The sequence below is a fragment of the Vidua chalybeata genome, chromosome 1 (genome assembly GCF_026979565.1).
Source record: "Vidua chalybeata isolate OUT-0048 chromosome 1, bVidCha1 merged haplotype, whole genome shotgun sequence".
Taxonomy (NCBI): Eukaryota; Metazoa; Chordata; class Aves; order Passeriformes; family Viduidae; genus Vidua; species Vidua chalybeata.
In genome coordinates, this window is record NC_071530.1 from 16,013,266 (window position 1) to 16,027,733 (window position 14,468).

The window sequence follows — 14,468 nt, forward strand, 5'->3', positions numbered from 1 at the left end:
TTTTCTCACTGTTCTAAACCATACGTATGTGCATTTGCATTTGTACCCCCAAAGCCAATACCAGTTCTGCTGGAGTTAATACTTGTGCACAATTCATCTGAGGGAGAAATGCTGAAATGGTCATTCTGCTGAGTGGTTGCTTGTCTCCATCAGTGAAACACAAATTAATAGATTTTATTTTCCAGTGATGAGCAGTGTAATCAAAAGAATGAAAAGAGAACCAAGGGTAAGCCATGTCATAGACCTGCTGTCATTCCTATCACAGAATATTTTCAGCTTTGCAGGGCTTTTCCAACATGCAGACTCAATTGCAGTCAGATTAACTCAATATTTGGCTTTGTGTCTAAAAAGACCTTTCCTATAGACCCTATATTGACCTTTCCTACAGAGATTCTTTTCTAATCTTTTGGTATTAAGACACAAACGTTCATATTCTTGCTGGACATTCTTAGCTATGAATTATAGTTAAAAGTCTGTAGGATGATCGGTGATGAATTTTTGACACTCTGTTTAATTCGAAGGTTAAAAGAAAAAAAGGTATTCAAGGTATATCTGATGTCTATAATGGCTTCTTCAATTAGATTTGTCTATTATATATAATTATGCAAAATATACATCCACCCATTTTTCTTGAAAATGTATACAAAAGGAAAGTACAAATTTAAAATTAGGTTAGACAAATAAAATTACTTGCTGCAAATAGCCAATCTTCCTTTGAGACATTTTTATGATACTGATTTAATGCAAAGAAAACAAGTGATTATCTGAAATCACATTTTGCATTATGAGCCATGTAGCTTCAGAATTTTAAACCAAAGTTCAGTGTTGTCAAATGTATTTTAGCTTTTCCTTCTCCTGGAAAAATAGTTTGAGTCTAAAATCCTGCAGTAAAATATGCCTCTTGGGTCCAAATTAGTTGAGAAGGGCATGATAAGAAAAACCCAAGATGTGAGCCAAAAAGCCATGGGATTAAAAGTTAAACTGCTGCTCTATTGTTCACCAAGCCACAATTTTGTAGTATAACCAAACATAAATTACTGATCTTGTTGTTAGGGCATAGTTTGTGCATTTTACAGGTTTGAATTGCTGATGACCTGTTATAAATTATATTATGATTAACTTGCTTCACGTTTAACAAGCTCCTTCCAGTGTATGTGTAAACATAATAAAAGGTTCAGATTGCTTGCACTGTAGGGGCACTTTGCTTTCTTATCCCAGTCCTAAACAGCACAGCTACTGTGGGTTTTTGGAAGCAGTGTGGATTTCACCACCTCATTCGAAACTGTTTTTTATAGACAGTGTCGAAGTTTGATCCAGTCATTTTTACAAGCAGTTCTTTGTCTGCACGCAAAGGACCATTCACTTAAATGAAGTGCTGGGATTTGCCCCCTTTGCTATAAATCAGAATGTGATCTGGCTGCACCCTTGCCAAAAATGATTACTTGTGTTAAACTGAGCCAAAAGGCCTGGCTTAAATCTGGTCCACTGAGGGCCAGAAACAGAAGCGCAGTGATTAATGGTGTTTTCCTTCATGCTGGCTTCTGTTTGAACATGCTGGAAAGCAATAACCTTGAACAAGATAGATTCTGGGTTGTCACTGATGCACTAGGTAAAACAACGCTTTGCTAATGGTCTTTGTGTTGATTCAATCTCCCACCCAGCTGGCTGAGGAGCTGCAGAGCAAACCACTGAGCAGTGAGATCAGAGAGCTGCTGAAACTCCTTGCAAAACCCAATCTCAAGGTGAGAATGAGTTGCACCTGCAAAGTGCATTCTGCATGAGTGTGTGCATCTGCTTCCTTGGGCTGTATGTGGGTTTGTCTGCTTTAACAAGTACATTTAAGAATGTATGCAGTGTTAATCAGAAATACCTGTGATGAAGAAACACATTAAATGTTGTCTGTAAATTATTATGCTATTACTTATTTGCAAAGGATATTTTAAAAAGCAGATGACTTTTTTTTCTTTTGCTATCTTTTAATGCATGTGCTTCATAAGTTTGTTACAACTGTGATTTTTGTAAAAGGTTGTCTGTCATATCATTGATTGAACTGCATCATGCATAAAGAGTGCAGCCTGGTACTCAGGACAAAATTCATGATGGATGATGTTTTTAAAAATATCTAATTTTTAAAAGTTTCTTTAAAACTCCTGGGGTTCTCTGTGGTGTTTTCGAGGAACTTGATACCTTTTATCTGACTATAGAACCACTGAATCACTGAGGTTGGGTGGAGGTTTTCTGGTTCAACGTGCTGCTCTAAGTAGGGTGAACACTGAGTTTACAGCAGGTTGCTGAGGGCTTTTCCCATCAGGTCTTGGAAATACAAGCCTGGGAACAAACATTCTACAAATCTTCTGTGTGGCCTCTTCCAATTCCTGACTACCCTCCTAGTGAAAACTGTTTCCTTATATCCATTCAGAGCCTCCGCTATGTATCATTGTTGACACACAGGATAATATTTTTTTCCATTGTTAAGAGAAAGAAGACCGTAGTGCTTTAGATACGTATTGAAATGGTAGTTAAATGTAGCAGTTGATAAGTTGAAATGAAAACTGCAGAGTGGAAAGGAACTCCTTTAAAGACAGTTGCTCTTTTATCTTAAGTATAAATACTGATCTCAAAACCTGAGAAACTATGGTATCTTCAAAGTGCTACAAAATTTTAAAGATCAGTTACACCTGCTTTTAGATGATTTTTTGCACTGATGCTCTTTCCATAGTTTGTAAAATGACAAACTGTTTTTTCTTTGAAGGGGTAAGTAATGCCAGTGGTAGAGGAGGAATTGTTGGTGCATGAAATTGCAGAGATCCTAAGCTTCTCTGTAGGTATTTTCTTAGTGATTGTCCACGTGTGCTTCATACTTCTGAAGCTTTGGTGGGCTGAGTCTGAAGACAGCTCCTTTGCCACAACTGCGGCTCTCCTTCTGCTTTTCTTGTTTTCTCTCACTTGTTCCCTCACGCACTCACTCTTGCTGTCTTTTCCTTGGTAGCAGTGAAAGGCAATGTGATAATCTTAGTGGGATTTCAGGGAAACAAGTGCCTCCCCTCAGAGTGGTTAATGTTATTGAACAACTGCAGTAACTTAGCAAAAGTCTTTCTTGGCTGCAGGGGGAGATGGCCAGCTGCAGGGTACTAAACCCTTTGGATGGCCAGATTGCCTAATCCTGCACAAGGTGCACAATTCCTTGCCCTGCACGGGCCTTGCAGGTGTTTTTGTGTTGCACCTTGCAGGTGTTCATGTGATGTAGGGGTAAGAACTGATGGTATGCAAGGTATTTTGCTTGTCCATTATCTTCTCCCCCTGCCATGCCATGGCAAACATGCCTCAGAGTGATGGTAAATTACCACTGCTCCCTCCTCCATCAGGCAGACCAGGTGACTGCTGCATTCAGTCAGAGGCTGTAGTTGAGATTCTTCTCTTGATCCCTCTGCTCTCTCTTGGACAGAACAGGAAAGGAAGGATGTTTCTGGGACTCAGTACTTCCAGTTCCTCTCCAGAGATGTCCTAGTCCCTTCAGTTGTATCTGAGCTTATACTGTATCTTGCATAAACTTTTCTAGCCCTCTGCTATTAGTTTTATGGCTAGAGAGGGTTTCTTGGTTTTGTTCTAGATTCCTGGGACAAAGTGATGGCTAGAACAGCTCTTTTTTACATACCCAAACTTACTTGGGATAACTGATCTATCTTTTCCAATGATGTTCCATAGACTTTATCTAAAAACATATATGGCTTAATTTGGGGTTGACTTAATGTGGCTGTACATTATTTTGCAGGGGAAACTTTCCTATCCTGACCAGACTTATAACTGCCATGTTAGCTGGAGCTAGGAGAGCTTCCACTTTCCTACAGCTCTGCTCTAATGTTTCTGGCATGATAAAGGATGCTTAGGATTAGTTTATTGCACCACATCACTGACTCCACAAGTCTGATCATGCAAAGGGACAAGTCTAGCAAGGTGTTTATAACTTTGCAGGTTTGGTTAATGGGCCAAAAAAGGCTGGGAGAGGTTTGTAATCATGTCTGATTAGATAAATATTTCTGTATTTTAACTCTGTATTACAAAATTCGTTTGTTGAATATATTTCTGAGTGTTTGCATCTGATGAGTAAAACTTTGGCAAGTTTGTGGTGCTTGTCATTTTCATTCACAGAGTTTTCTAAAGAAGAAAGTAGTTTCTCTGAGGCAGTTATATTTATCACACCTGAGATTTTCAAAATGTCCTAGAAGTAATTCCAAGGTTTTGTCAGGTGCATTTTCTTCTAGAAAGAAAAATAAATTGGGCATTTATAGTCTGCTAAAAACTGCATGAAGTATCCAGTTACAGAGTGGGGTTTTTTTCCCTGCTCTCAAATGTGGCATCACTTACCGTAATTAAATGAACTAATAATGATTGTGGTTTATCTTTTCTGATTAAAACAGAACTCTGGAAGTAGAACAGAGCACGTAGCTCTGGGAAATCAAGTGGATTTGTTTAACTGTGTGTTAGACATTTCATTTGCGTTCTGGATTTAAAATATAATTGTGTAGCTCTGTGGGCACAGGCCAGCCACACTTATTATTTTTAATTTTCAGCACTGAATAAGGACTTAGGGTTTGCATTCTTTAATCTTGCTTTACCTTGTTAAAGATATCAAGAAACAGAATATTATTTCCATACCCTAGAACCTAAATCCAGTTGAATACGCTATTTTATTTTTAAGCAGACCAGAAATTAGCTCTTTGAAATAGAAGTATAGAATAACCTGAGTTGAAATGGACCCACAAGGATCATCAGAGTTCAGCTCCTGGCCCTGCACAAAGAATCACACCATGAGCCTGAGAGCATTGACCAAATACAGTCTTGGTGCTGTGACCACTTCCATGGGAAGCCTGTTCCAGTGCCCAACCACCCTCTGGTATCCAACCTAAATATCCCCTGACACACCTTCAGGCCATTCTCTCAGATCCTGTAACTGGGCACCACAGAGATGAGATCAGTGTCTGTCCCTCCTGTTCCCCTCATGGGGAAGCTGTTGACTTCACTGCGGTCTCCCCTCAGTCTCCTCCAGGCTGAACTGACCAAGTGACTTCATCCACTCCTCATACGGCTTCACCTCCAGACCTTTCACCAGACAGAAACTGCACTTTCAGAAATCTAAAATACATTTGCAGAGAGCTGGGCAGGCGGACTCAAGCCTGATCTGCTGGTGTTTCAAATCACCTGAATACATCCTCACAGGTCCAAACACCATTCTGACCAGAGCTACACAGCACTGCCTGCAGGCTGGCCTGGCCTGGCCATGAATATATATACCTATAAGTTTTCCATCTTCAAGGTATACATTTTATTGCAATTTAATAAAAACAACCAAACAAAATGCCCATGCACCTCACACACAAACACAGCAATGTAAATTTCAATACATTTAGTTCTGATTATTTACTGTCATTTTAACTTTGACATGATAAAATCTTAAGCTGTTTTTAAATATGAAGACTAGAATATATAGTTGGGATATACATGAACAAATGGAATTTCTGATTTAAGATTTGTTCAGTCCTGTGAGTGCTTCTGCACAAAATATGAATAGCATAAAGAAACAAGTATTCTCAGCTTTAGTGGTTTATAATTTGGCAAAATTTACGGAACTTAAGTGGCAGCAAAAAACAATGTCTGTAAAGAGGAGAGTTGTATAGAATTCTGAAAATAATGACAAAAATTTTTTGAATTATGATGTATCAGGTAGGCACCAGTGAAATTGAGAGTGGTGTCTTTATAAAAATTTGGAGTTTTTATGAATCTGGAAGTATTGCTGTTGAGAGCACTAAGCTTTTTTTTTTTTTTAATTCTCTATAGACAAAATATTTTTCGTTGTCATGCAATTGTGTAAATTGGAACATTTAATTGGAAGACTAAGATTCAAGATTCTAACAAAAATACACCTAAAAGGGAATTTCATTTTGTCTATTTAATGAACAGGTCACAAGCAAGTTAGTAAAATGGTCTTATCTGTTAGTAGGGATGGAAATAGGAAGAAGCAAAGTAGTCACTACAGTAATTCTGTCAGTAACAGGGCAGAAGTCCACCAAGGAACACTGTTAAAAAGGAGATGTACAAATGACAGATGATCAAGCTAAGAATGAAAGATTTTAAAGCTTCCAAATTCTTTTCCACATTTAATTAAAAACTATCTTGAACAACTAGGTTTCAGTTCCTTTTCTAACAAGCTGGAAAAAGCTGTGTTTTTTTTGGGATGGTGCCATAACAGAAGAGCATAATTGTTATTTATTTTTAAAATTATTTGAAAAGCTGAGACAAATAACTGTAGGAATTAACATTTTGGGCACTTACTTTATTACTGTGGCTGTACAAAAAAGACTGTTAAAGAATGAACCATCTCTTAGTCCATTGTACAATATTATCCCAATTACACTAACTTTGAGATATTAAGATCTAAATAACATTTAACTTTGTCTTTATAACAAAGTTAAGCATTGCTCTTTATAGCAATTTGCTCTTTATAGCAATTACATTTGTGATCATTACATAGCAAAATAAGCAATTTACCATTTAAGTTAATCTCTATTAGGGCAAATTAAGGGTGTTTTTAATTATATAAAATATGTCCTTTGTGGTCATTGGTGTAATGGGCAGAACAATAATAATTTCAAAAGTTAATGCCACTGTGCTAAAACTACTCTGAAGAATGTTTATGCCTTTATGACCTGGAGGAAACAAAGCTGTTCCAGTGGTGGTTCTGCCTTTTTCAGTGGAGTTTAAATTCTGTTTATGTGTGCTGGAAGGTTTGCCAGCTGCTAGTCTGAAACATAAACCAGGTACCTAAACAAGGGCACCCGGCAGGACTGTGAATGAGTTCAGTGCCTCATGCTTCACAAGAATGTAAAGTATTTGGGTCACTTTGGGGCACTGTACCTATAGCCGAGAGGAGCAAGAGGTGAACATGCAGTATTTTTGTTGTCTTCTCTTTTATTACCATAGAATGAACAGAATTTTGGAAGTTAACTTTAAGATTACTTGCAGAGTGAAGGGAAAACTGTGCTTGTATGACTGGGAATGTTACTGTTCATACAAAATACATATTCTTTATTTTAAGTTGGGGGGTGGGGGGTTTAATTGCTTTCAAATGGCAAAGATGCATACACCAGCGAATTGCAAGTAGGACTTAAGCTTGCTGTTTTATTTGCAATTCATTTGTGGTACACTTGACTTTCAGTTCCACAAAATAATTGACATTTGTAAATATTTTCATCTAATTTTACTTCTTTGGCTTTCCTTCAGAACAGAACTATGCATTAAACAAAACTAAAACTGCAGATAAGGGGGCCAGGGCACTTTGTTCTTCATATTCAAATGAAGATTTCATTTTCAGATCAAATTCTTGTATTTGATGAGGTTTCTTTAAAAAAAGAAATAGTGCTTCTTTGAACATGAAGCATACCTTTAATATTGTCCTGTCCTGTTCTGGTTTTCTTGTATTTGCTGGGAAGTATGTAAATTCTACTCTTTCTTTCATAAACAACTGCTGATACCATCATCCCTGCCATCTGAGGCTTACTAGACTTGCATAGTGGTCCTACTGGACTGTTAGATCAAAGTGTGGCTTGTTCTGTTAAAAAAGGAAACATTTTAAGCCTTTATCAGCAGAGCCTTCTAAAGCTGCACAGTCACTGGTGAGAATCGGCAATGTAAATTAATGTCCAGGAGACTGTGGGCTTTTTTCTACAAGAACTTTCACATACAAAGCACTGAGAGAAAATATTGAGCTATAATAATATAAAACAAAATCCATTTTTGCTTTGAAAAGTTCATGAAGCATTTCATGTAGCATGTAATTAAAAAAAAATAAAGTTAATCTAAACTTTGTCTTCTTTCCAACATTTCCTTTGTAATTAGACCTGCTGAAGATTTTCCATCAGGGCTTTTTCACTGAGCTATGTGTTTTCTGCAAAGTCAACATTTTCCACTGGAAATGGTTGGGATTTGCCTACAACTGTTCAGGTTTTGTTTCTGAAGAACAGAAATACAAATTTCAGGTCCATTAAGATCTGAGCTACATTTGGGCTGCTACTGTATCCTAGGCACTTGGGGGACCTTTTGGCCCTGTCACCTTAGAGACCTGTCTTTCCAGCTGTACCGATGTTTTCTACTTTGGCACAGGTCCTGGGAGACTGTTCTCCTCTTCATGAAATATTTATGGTTACAAATGGTAACACAAACTACAGTATCTATTCTAAACTACAGTTTAGGAAACATAATTTCCCATGATCTTTAACTATTTACTCATCAGTGGTCTGCAGGATGTACTGGTAGGACTGGTTGTAGGAATTGTGCTCGTATATGAAGCGATTTTACTATACAAACATTTTAGATGTATTAGTATGGTGAGCTGGAGTACAATGAACTTCATATGTCAACTGAAAAGTTGCCTACATAATCCTTACTTGCAAAATCAGATGCCATTAATTTGTAAACCTACAAGAATGTGCTTGATTTTTGATGGTATGCTGTGAAGCATCAGCAGGGAGATAAAAATATTTATTTTTCCCCCTGAGTAATAGATGCAAATGACTGCAACAATTGGCAAAGACCACAACATTGAGGGCTTGATGTCATTGGTTGATGGATAGATATCCCATAGATGTTCTGAGCATACCAGCCATGAAGCTGGGGCAGAGGGGACAGTGCTGGGAGACTTCTCTTGGCAAATGACTGAAATCCTTCTGCTCAGTGTTTCACGTCTTTGAAGAATTTGCCACTTTGGGAAGCTATCCATCACATATTTTGGCAACCAGTTGGAGGAAAAATGTATTTTAGTTGTAACTCTTTTCAGCTTCAGACCTTGACTTCCGATTTCCATTTCTACTTGCACCCATAATTACAAAAATAAAAAATTATAAAGAAAATTCCTCTGGGTAAGGAGAGCTGGGAAGATATGTTGCTGTCTTTATTTTTGGAATGTTCATGTTACTTGCATGGAGTAAGTAAAAAAATATAATGGTGAAATATTCCATTTAAAAACAGCAAGAAAAGCCTTGATTTTTCACATCTGTCAGGCAGAGAAAATCAGAAACCAGTTGTCACACACTCTTATTGTTGTAGGAACTGACATGTTAACAATATACAACATATTAGAAGCACAGAAACAAAATGATAGAAAGGAGGTGGATGACTATACTGCATGAGTATATTTAAGTAACAACCATCATGTTACTCTGGAAATGCTCTCATGTCCATCTGGTGATAACTCGGCTCATGTCCAGTGCAGAGCTTGCCTGTCGATCTTAGATGTATGGATATGAGAATGCTCACTAGCAGCCAACGTATAATAAACAGAGTGATAGATAACATAAACAAAAGTGAAGCCAGGCAGGTTGGCAGCAGAAAACATAAAATCTGAAAAGTAAATCAAAGAAATTCTTTGGTTATATATGCAAACTTTCCAACATGAGGGAACCAACTCTCACCCACCTAAGAATGTTGAATTGCATGCGTGTAACTACAGCATTCAGACACAACATAAAAGTTGGCAACATTGCTAAAGCCAGTAATTTAGGAGGAGGAAAAAGTCACAACAGATAAAATCACATCCCTTTCAGGTAGTAATTCCATTCATCTACTGAAAATGAACTAGTGAAATGGAGAAACTACACAATATAGAGCAAGTAGTCCCTTTTTTAGATGTCATCTTTTTATGCTGCTTTTTTCTTCAGTGGTGTTTTTCTTTTGCATTTGTTGGATCATATTGTGTTTGGACTCTCCATTCGACAGTCTCCTCTTTTCTATTTCATTTTTATTTAGGTTCCCATGTAGTGTGAGTACTCTAGAGCTAAATTTAAGACCTCCTTATCATAGATCAATACATGTTGTTATTTGACGGAGGAATTAAGTTTATTCAGATACTTTTAACTTTTTGGATCAATAGATTTTTTTCTTTTGAGGACTTTAGACATGACGGTGATGTCAAATAAAGGCTAAGTCATTCCTTGAGACATTTTTTTAGAAAAGGCAACTGCATCCTCAGCTTTTACTTTCTTTATATTTTCATATGATTTCTTTGGGGTGCCTTTGGATGGTTTTAAACCAAGGTACATGCTACCACTTTAGACACTTAATATTCTTGGGAAGCTGCCACTTTTTCTAAAAAGACATCAATTAAGGATTGCCAAGATATTGAAACAGTGCTGCTGTCTCGGCATTTTCCACTCTGACAAACATCTATTTGTACTCTTGGAAGTTACTTAAACAGGGCTTAGAGCTTCAAGGACACTTTAGCTACATGAATCATGTTGCGAATGTAAAACAGACTGTTCAAATTCTTTACTATTGATTTAAAATCAGAGCTTTTTTTGCTGTTATCCACAACTGAGGGAAAACATAGGGCTGTCATCTGGAAGGATATTAACACCTTTACCAGATGACACGGATGGATGGAGTGTGTGTTTCTGTGAACACTGAGAATAGTTTGATTTGGGAAGCATCTCCAGGGGCTGTGAACACTGAGCCAGAGGAAGCGGGGGTCTGAAGATGCAGAAAGTTCATTTTTCTGTTGGCTGTTGCCGTGTGGCTACCAGCTGCAGGTAAACCCATCAGTTCAGACTGGTGAATCTGAAATCAAGAAATAGCATTTTCAGGCAAGGAAATTACCCTTTTGTGAAAGGAAGTTCACATAGTCATGAATAAAGTCCACCATAGTAAAGAGGAAAAAGTAATATATACTGAGTATAAATCCAACAGAGATGTTGCTATGCTAAGATCATTAGTCCATGGTAGATACTAAGAACTCAAAACCACACATATACACTGTATGTGTTATTATTTTGAACCATTGGTGTCACCCAGCTGCATCAAAGATTGGAAGAAAAAGGGATTTAATTGCCAGCTGGACAAGCTTAAAGTAGAGGGCAACTTTAGTTTAAGTACAGATGCAAGCATGCAAGTACACTTGCAAGCATGGAATGTTATTTTCTGTTTTGTACATATCTGCTGTCTTCTCATACAGTGTATAATTTCTGCATATTTTTAAAGGATATATGGGAAAATATATCATTTAGAGGATGGAAGGAAGTAAATTAGCCCAGATTTTTTATCTCTTACTTAGTACACCCATTGGTTTCCTGATTATGAATATAAAATTATGCTTAAGTTAAAGGACCTTATTTAATTTTTCTTACTGTCCTTGTCAAAGGTTTTTGCTTATGTTGATTGAATAGTCTGAGTGATCCTCAGTGGCAAAAGCAAATTGATTTAACTGGAAGTTAACCAATTTCTTTAACATTGTGTACTCTATATATTTAACTTGGGAATTTTGTACGGAACAGAAAACCACAGATTTCTCTTGGAAAGTGATTAGATTAGTGCAGCATTGGAGAGAATAATACTACTTCTCTACTTGATATGTGATTAGTGTAGCTTGTAAAAAATATTTTTTGCTCTTACTCTAGCCATCCTCTGGCTACTTCAGCAGCACAATTGAGTTTCTCCTGCCTGTATTTTTACTGCTTGCTTCTGTTTCTTGATTATACTTCATGCTTTAGCCGAGATGGAGAGTTCAGCTAATGTGATTGTTCTTATCTGCTGATTGACATGCCTGTTCTCACCTGCCTTTTTGTTCCCTTGTTAACCCTTATCTTGCATCAGGGTTAGAGTTGCACATAGTCCCTTAGCAGGCAGAGTTGGTGGTGAAGAGATTGTCATGTGCTGTTGATTTCTGATGGCTGCTTTACCTCACAGTGGCTGGAGTCTGTATACCATCACCAGAGTGCTTCAGCTTTCTGCTGGTGTCTTCTCCTGTTCTGTAAATTCTTGCACATGTTTGGGTTTTATGACTTCTGTGCTTCTCCTTCCATTCTGATGCTCTCGATGGTCTTTCCTTCAGTGGTTCAGTCTTCTCCCAGCTCTTTTCAGCTTTTCTTCTTTGGTATCTGTTGCTGGATGACATTACTCACATTATTCTAATTTTATGCAAGTTACTCATAAATTAATCTTGCCAATCTTGAATGATTTTATCCACCAACATTTTCATCCCTTTTTTGTTTCTTCTGTAACCTTATCTCAAAGGAAAGCATAATATGGCTAGAGCTGGCTGGAGGATGAGCTCTGCCAGGTGAGTTTAGGGCCCCATTTCTGTGGTTGCTGATAAAGTTACTTTTCTCCTCAAGTGAAACTTTCCTGTGCCAGCCTCAGTAGCAGTTACTGGCACCATGGCAAAGCAAAGAGGTGTCTCACCTGATGGAGTTCAAGCTGAACTGCCAGAGAAGGTGGCTGGTGCTAATGATCCAAGCTGTGCACTGGGACAGCACAGTCATGGGCCATTTTGTTCCATTTTGCTGACTGTGCTGCCAGGGCAGTAATGTGCTCCGCAGGCGGGGTCAGCAGCCGCTGGATTGGCAGTGCTGCACTCTGGTTGCAGCTGTTGGTTCTCCTAAGATTGGTTTGAGTTGCTACAAAGTTTCTGTTGATGACTATTCACTATTTAAATTTCTAATAATGATTATTTCCAAGTACTGTTAAGAAAGAGGCTGCTTTTGTTTCTTCACCCATTCTGTTTCACTTCTTTAACTTACCATTTTCTAAAATGCTTTTCTGGACTACTGAACAAAAAGCATCTATGAAAAATAAAGCTCAAATGGAGATTTTATTTTTTTTTTTAATAATGAGAATTAAAAAACATAAGGAGCTATGTTCATGAATCAGGGGCTACTGGTGTATTTTTACTCTTACAGATCCCAAAATATAAAGAGAAGCAAAAAATAATATAAAATTTGTCATTGTTTTATAAGAGCAAAAATGTAATTAGTCTAGTTAAGTGATACACATTTTTCAAAGTGTAGAACTGTTTTCATTAATAACATTCTCAATTTAAATAAACATTTGAAGTTTCAGAACTGTTTAAGAAAAAGAACTTACAACATTTCCAGTGTCAGGTTTTCTTCATGTAAGTCGATAGTGTAAAATTTCAATTTATAAACTGTGAAATGATCAGTGATACTTTTAATATGAAAAATACAGCACTAGTTATTAGACATTTCAGAGGTCCAATGAAAGTATTCATTTCCAGCTAGATCATGTCTAAGAATTTAGCTGAACATCAATATTTATATTTAGGTAGTGCAGGAGTTTGAATCATACCTTCTTTCAAGTTCTAAATACGGACCATGTTTACATTAGTGAATCATAAGCATAGAACTTAGAGCTGAAATAAAATCTTTTTCTCCAGAGGTGCTTAAATATACATGACCCAAATCTCGGATCCTATGTACATAGTTCTGAAGAGTTGTGTATTTGAAAACAAAACCAAAAGCATTAAAAAAACCCAAATTGTATGCACTTCTTGCAGTTTCCTGTGAGAGTTAAAAAATGAGTATGATGGAAATGAATCAGTTCTTAATTTCTTATATACAAAAAGAGAACATTGCTATCTTTACATTGCATTTGCTGCACAATTATTCTGGGTAAATCTTGTTCATCTTAGGATTCAAGTTTTATTTCTTGGCACTTGCAATTTGTTTATTTTGAAGTAAAGTACCAACCTTCTCTGTACCACATCAAGTCTGCATAATTTTTTAGACTATATTAATTGAATGGTGCAAAGATTTTGCTGAAAATCTGTGTATGCAGCAGTTTATTCTTATGTTCAAAACATACAAAGTGCTCTCAAGGACAGACTGATCAATTATAGTTGGACATATTAAGTGAAATCAAAATGGCTTTTTAAGTTTTCTTTGTAAATTAGTTATTGCCCAAAGTCTCTGCTGATGGCTGTTTCAGAACAACTACAGTGGACAGAGAGTAGTGTGTATAAAAGAAGCAGTAATAGAAGACAAGAAGGAAAGAAATCTTAGCATGTTCATTGTACATCATGAACAAGTTTGTGATGACAGAAGCTCTTCTGAAAGCTTGACTGAGAAAAGATACATTGTTCTGGCATTCCCACTCTTATCTGAAATATGTATCTTTGCACTGAGATATAGTGTTGCAGTTTGAGGAAAAGATTTTACATAACTGTAATACATTGTGGTTTAATATGTTTTTTGGGAGAAGAAAACAATGGGTTGATAAGTTCTAGTTGTGAAGTTGAAGTGAAGAAAAGCATCATAAATACCAGGCATTGATTGGTATTGGTTTGTAGTACATGGGATGCATTGTTGTTCTGTATGCAGTGTCCAGGATCCTGATCTGGCAGTCAGAGCAGGGAAGTGTCTTATTAACACTGGTGGCATAATTCAGTGTAGAAGTGGACAGAATTGTTTTTGCAAGTTTCATTGTCAAGGGTAGGTTCTTTTGAACATGTTTTAAGTGTCTGCCTTTTACTCTGGAAATGGTACTTTATATTATTTTCATCTGTTTTCTCTATCTGCCTGATTGTTTTTAAACTGCAGTTATAGAACCTCATTAAATTGAACCAGTCCATGAATGTGCCCTAGCTTTATGTGGAAAATGTAATTGCAGAAGACTAGTTTTAGAAGTCT

General features: G+C 37.0%; 1 protein-coding gene across 1 annotated transcript in view; it reads left to right on the forward strand.

The window, feature by feature from the left end:
• The window catches only part of MPP7 (MAGUK p55 scaffold protein 7), a 146,524-nt gene that overhangs the window by 84,948 nt on the left and 47,108 nt on the right, over positions 1-14,468 (forward strand). The window contains exon 6 of the mRNA XM_053957095.1: positions 1,662-1,742. Coding sequence (XP_053813070.1) covers positions 1,662-1,742 — 81 coding nt within the window. The remainder of the gene's footprint in view (positions 1-1,661; positions 1,743-14,468) is intronic.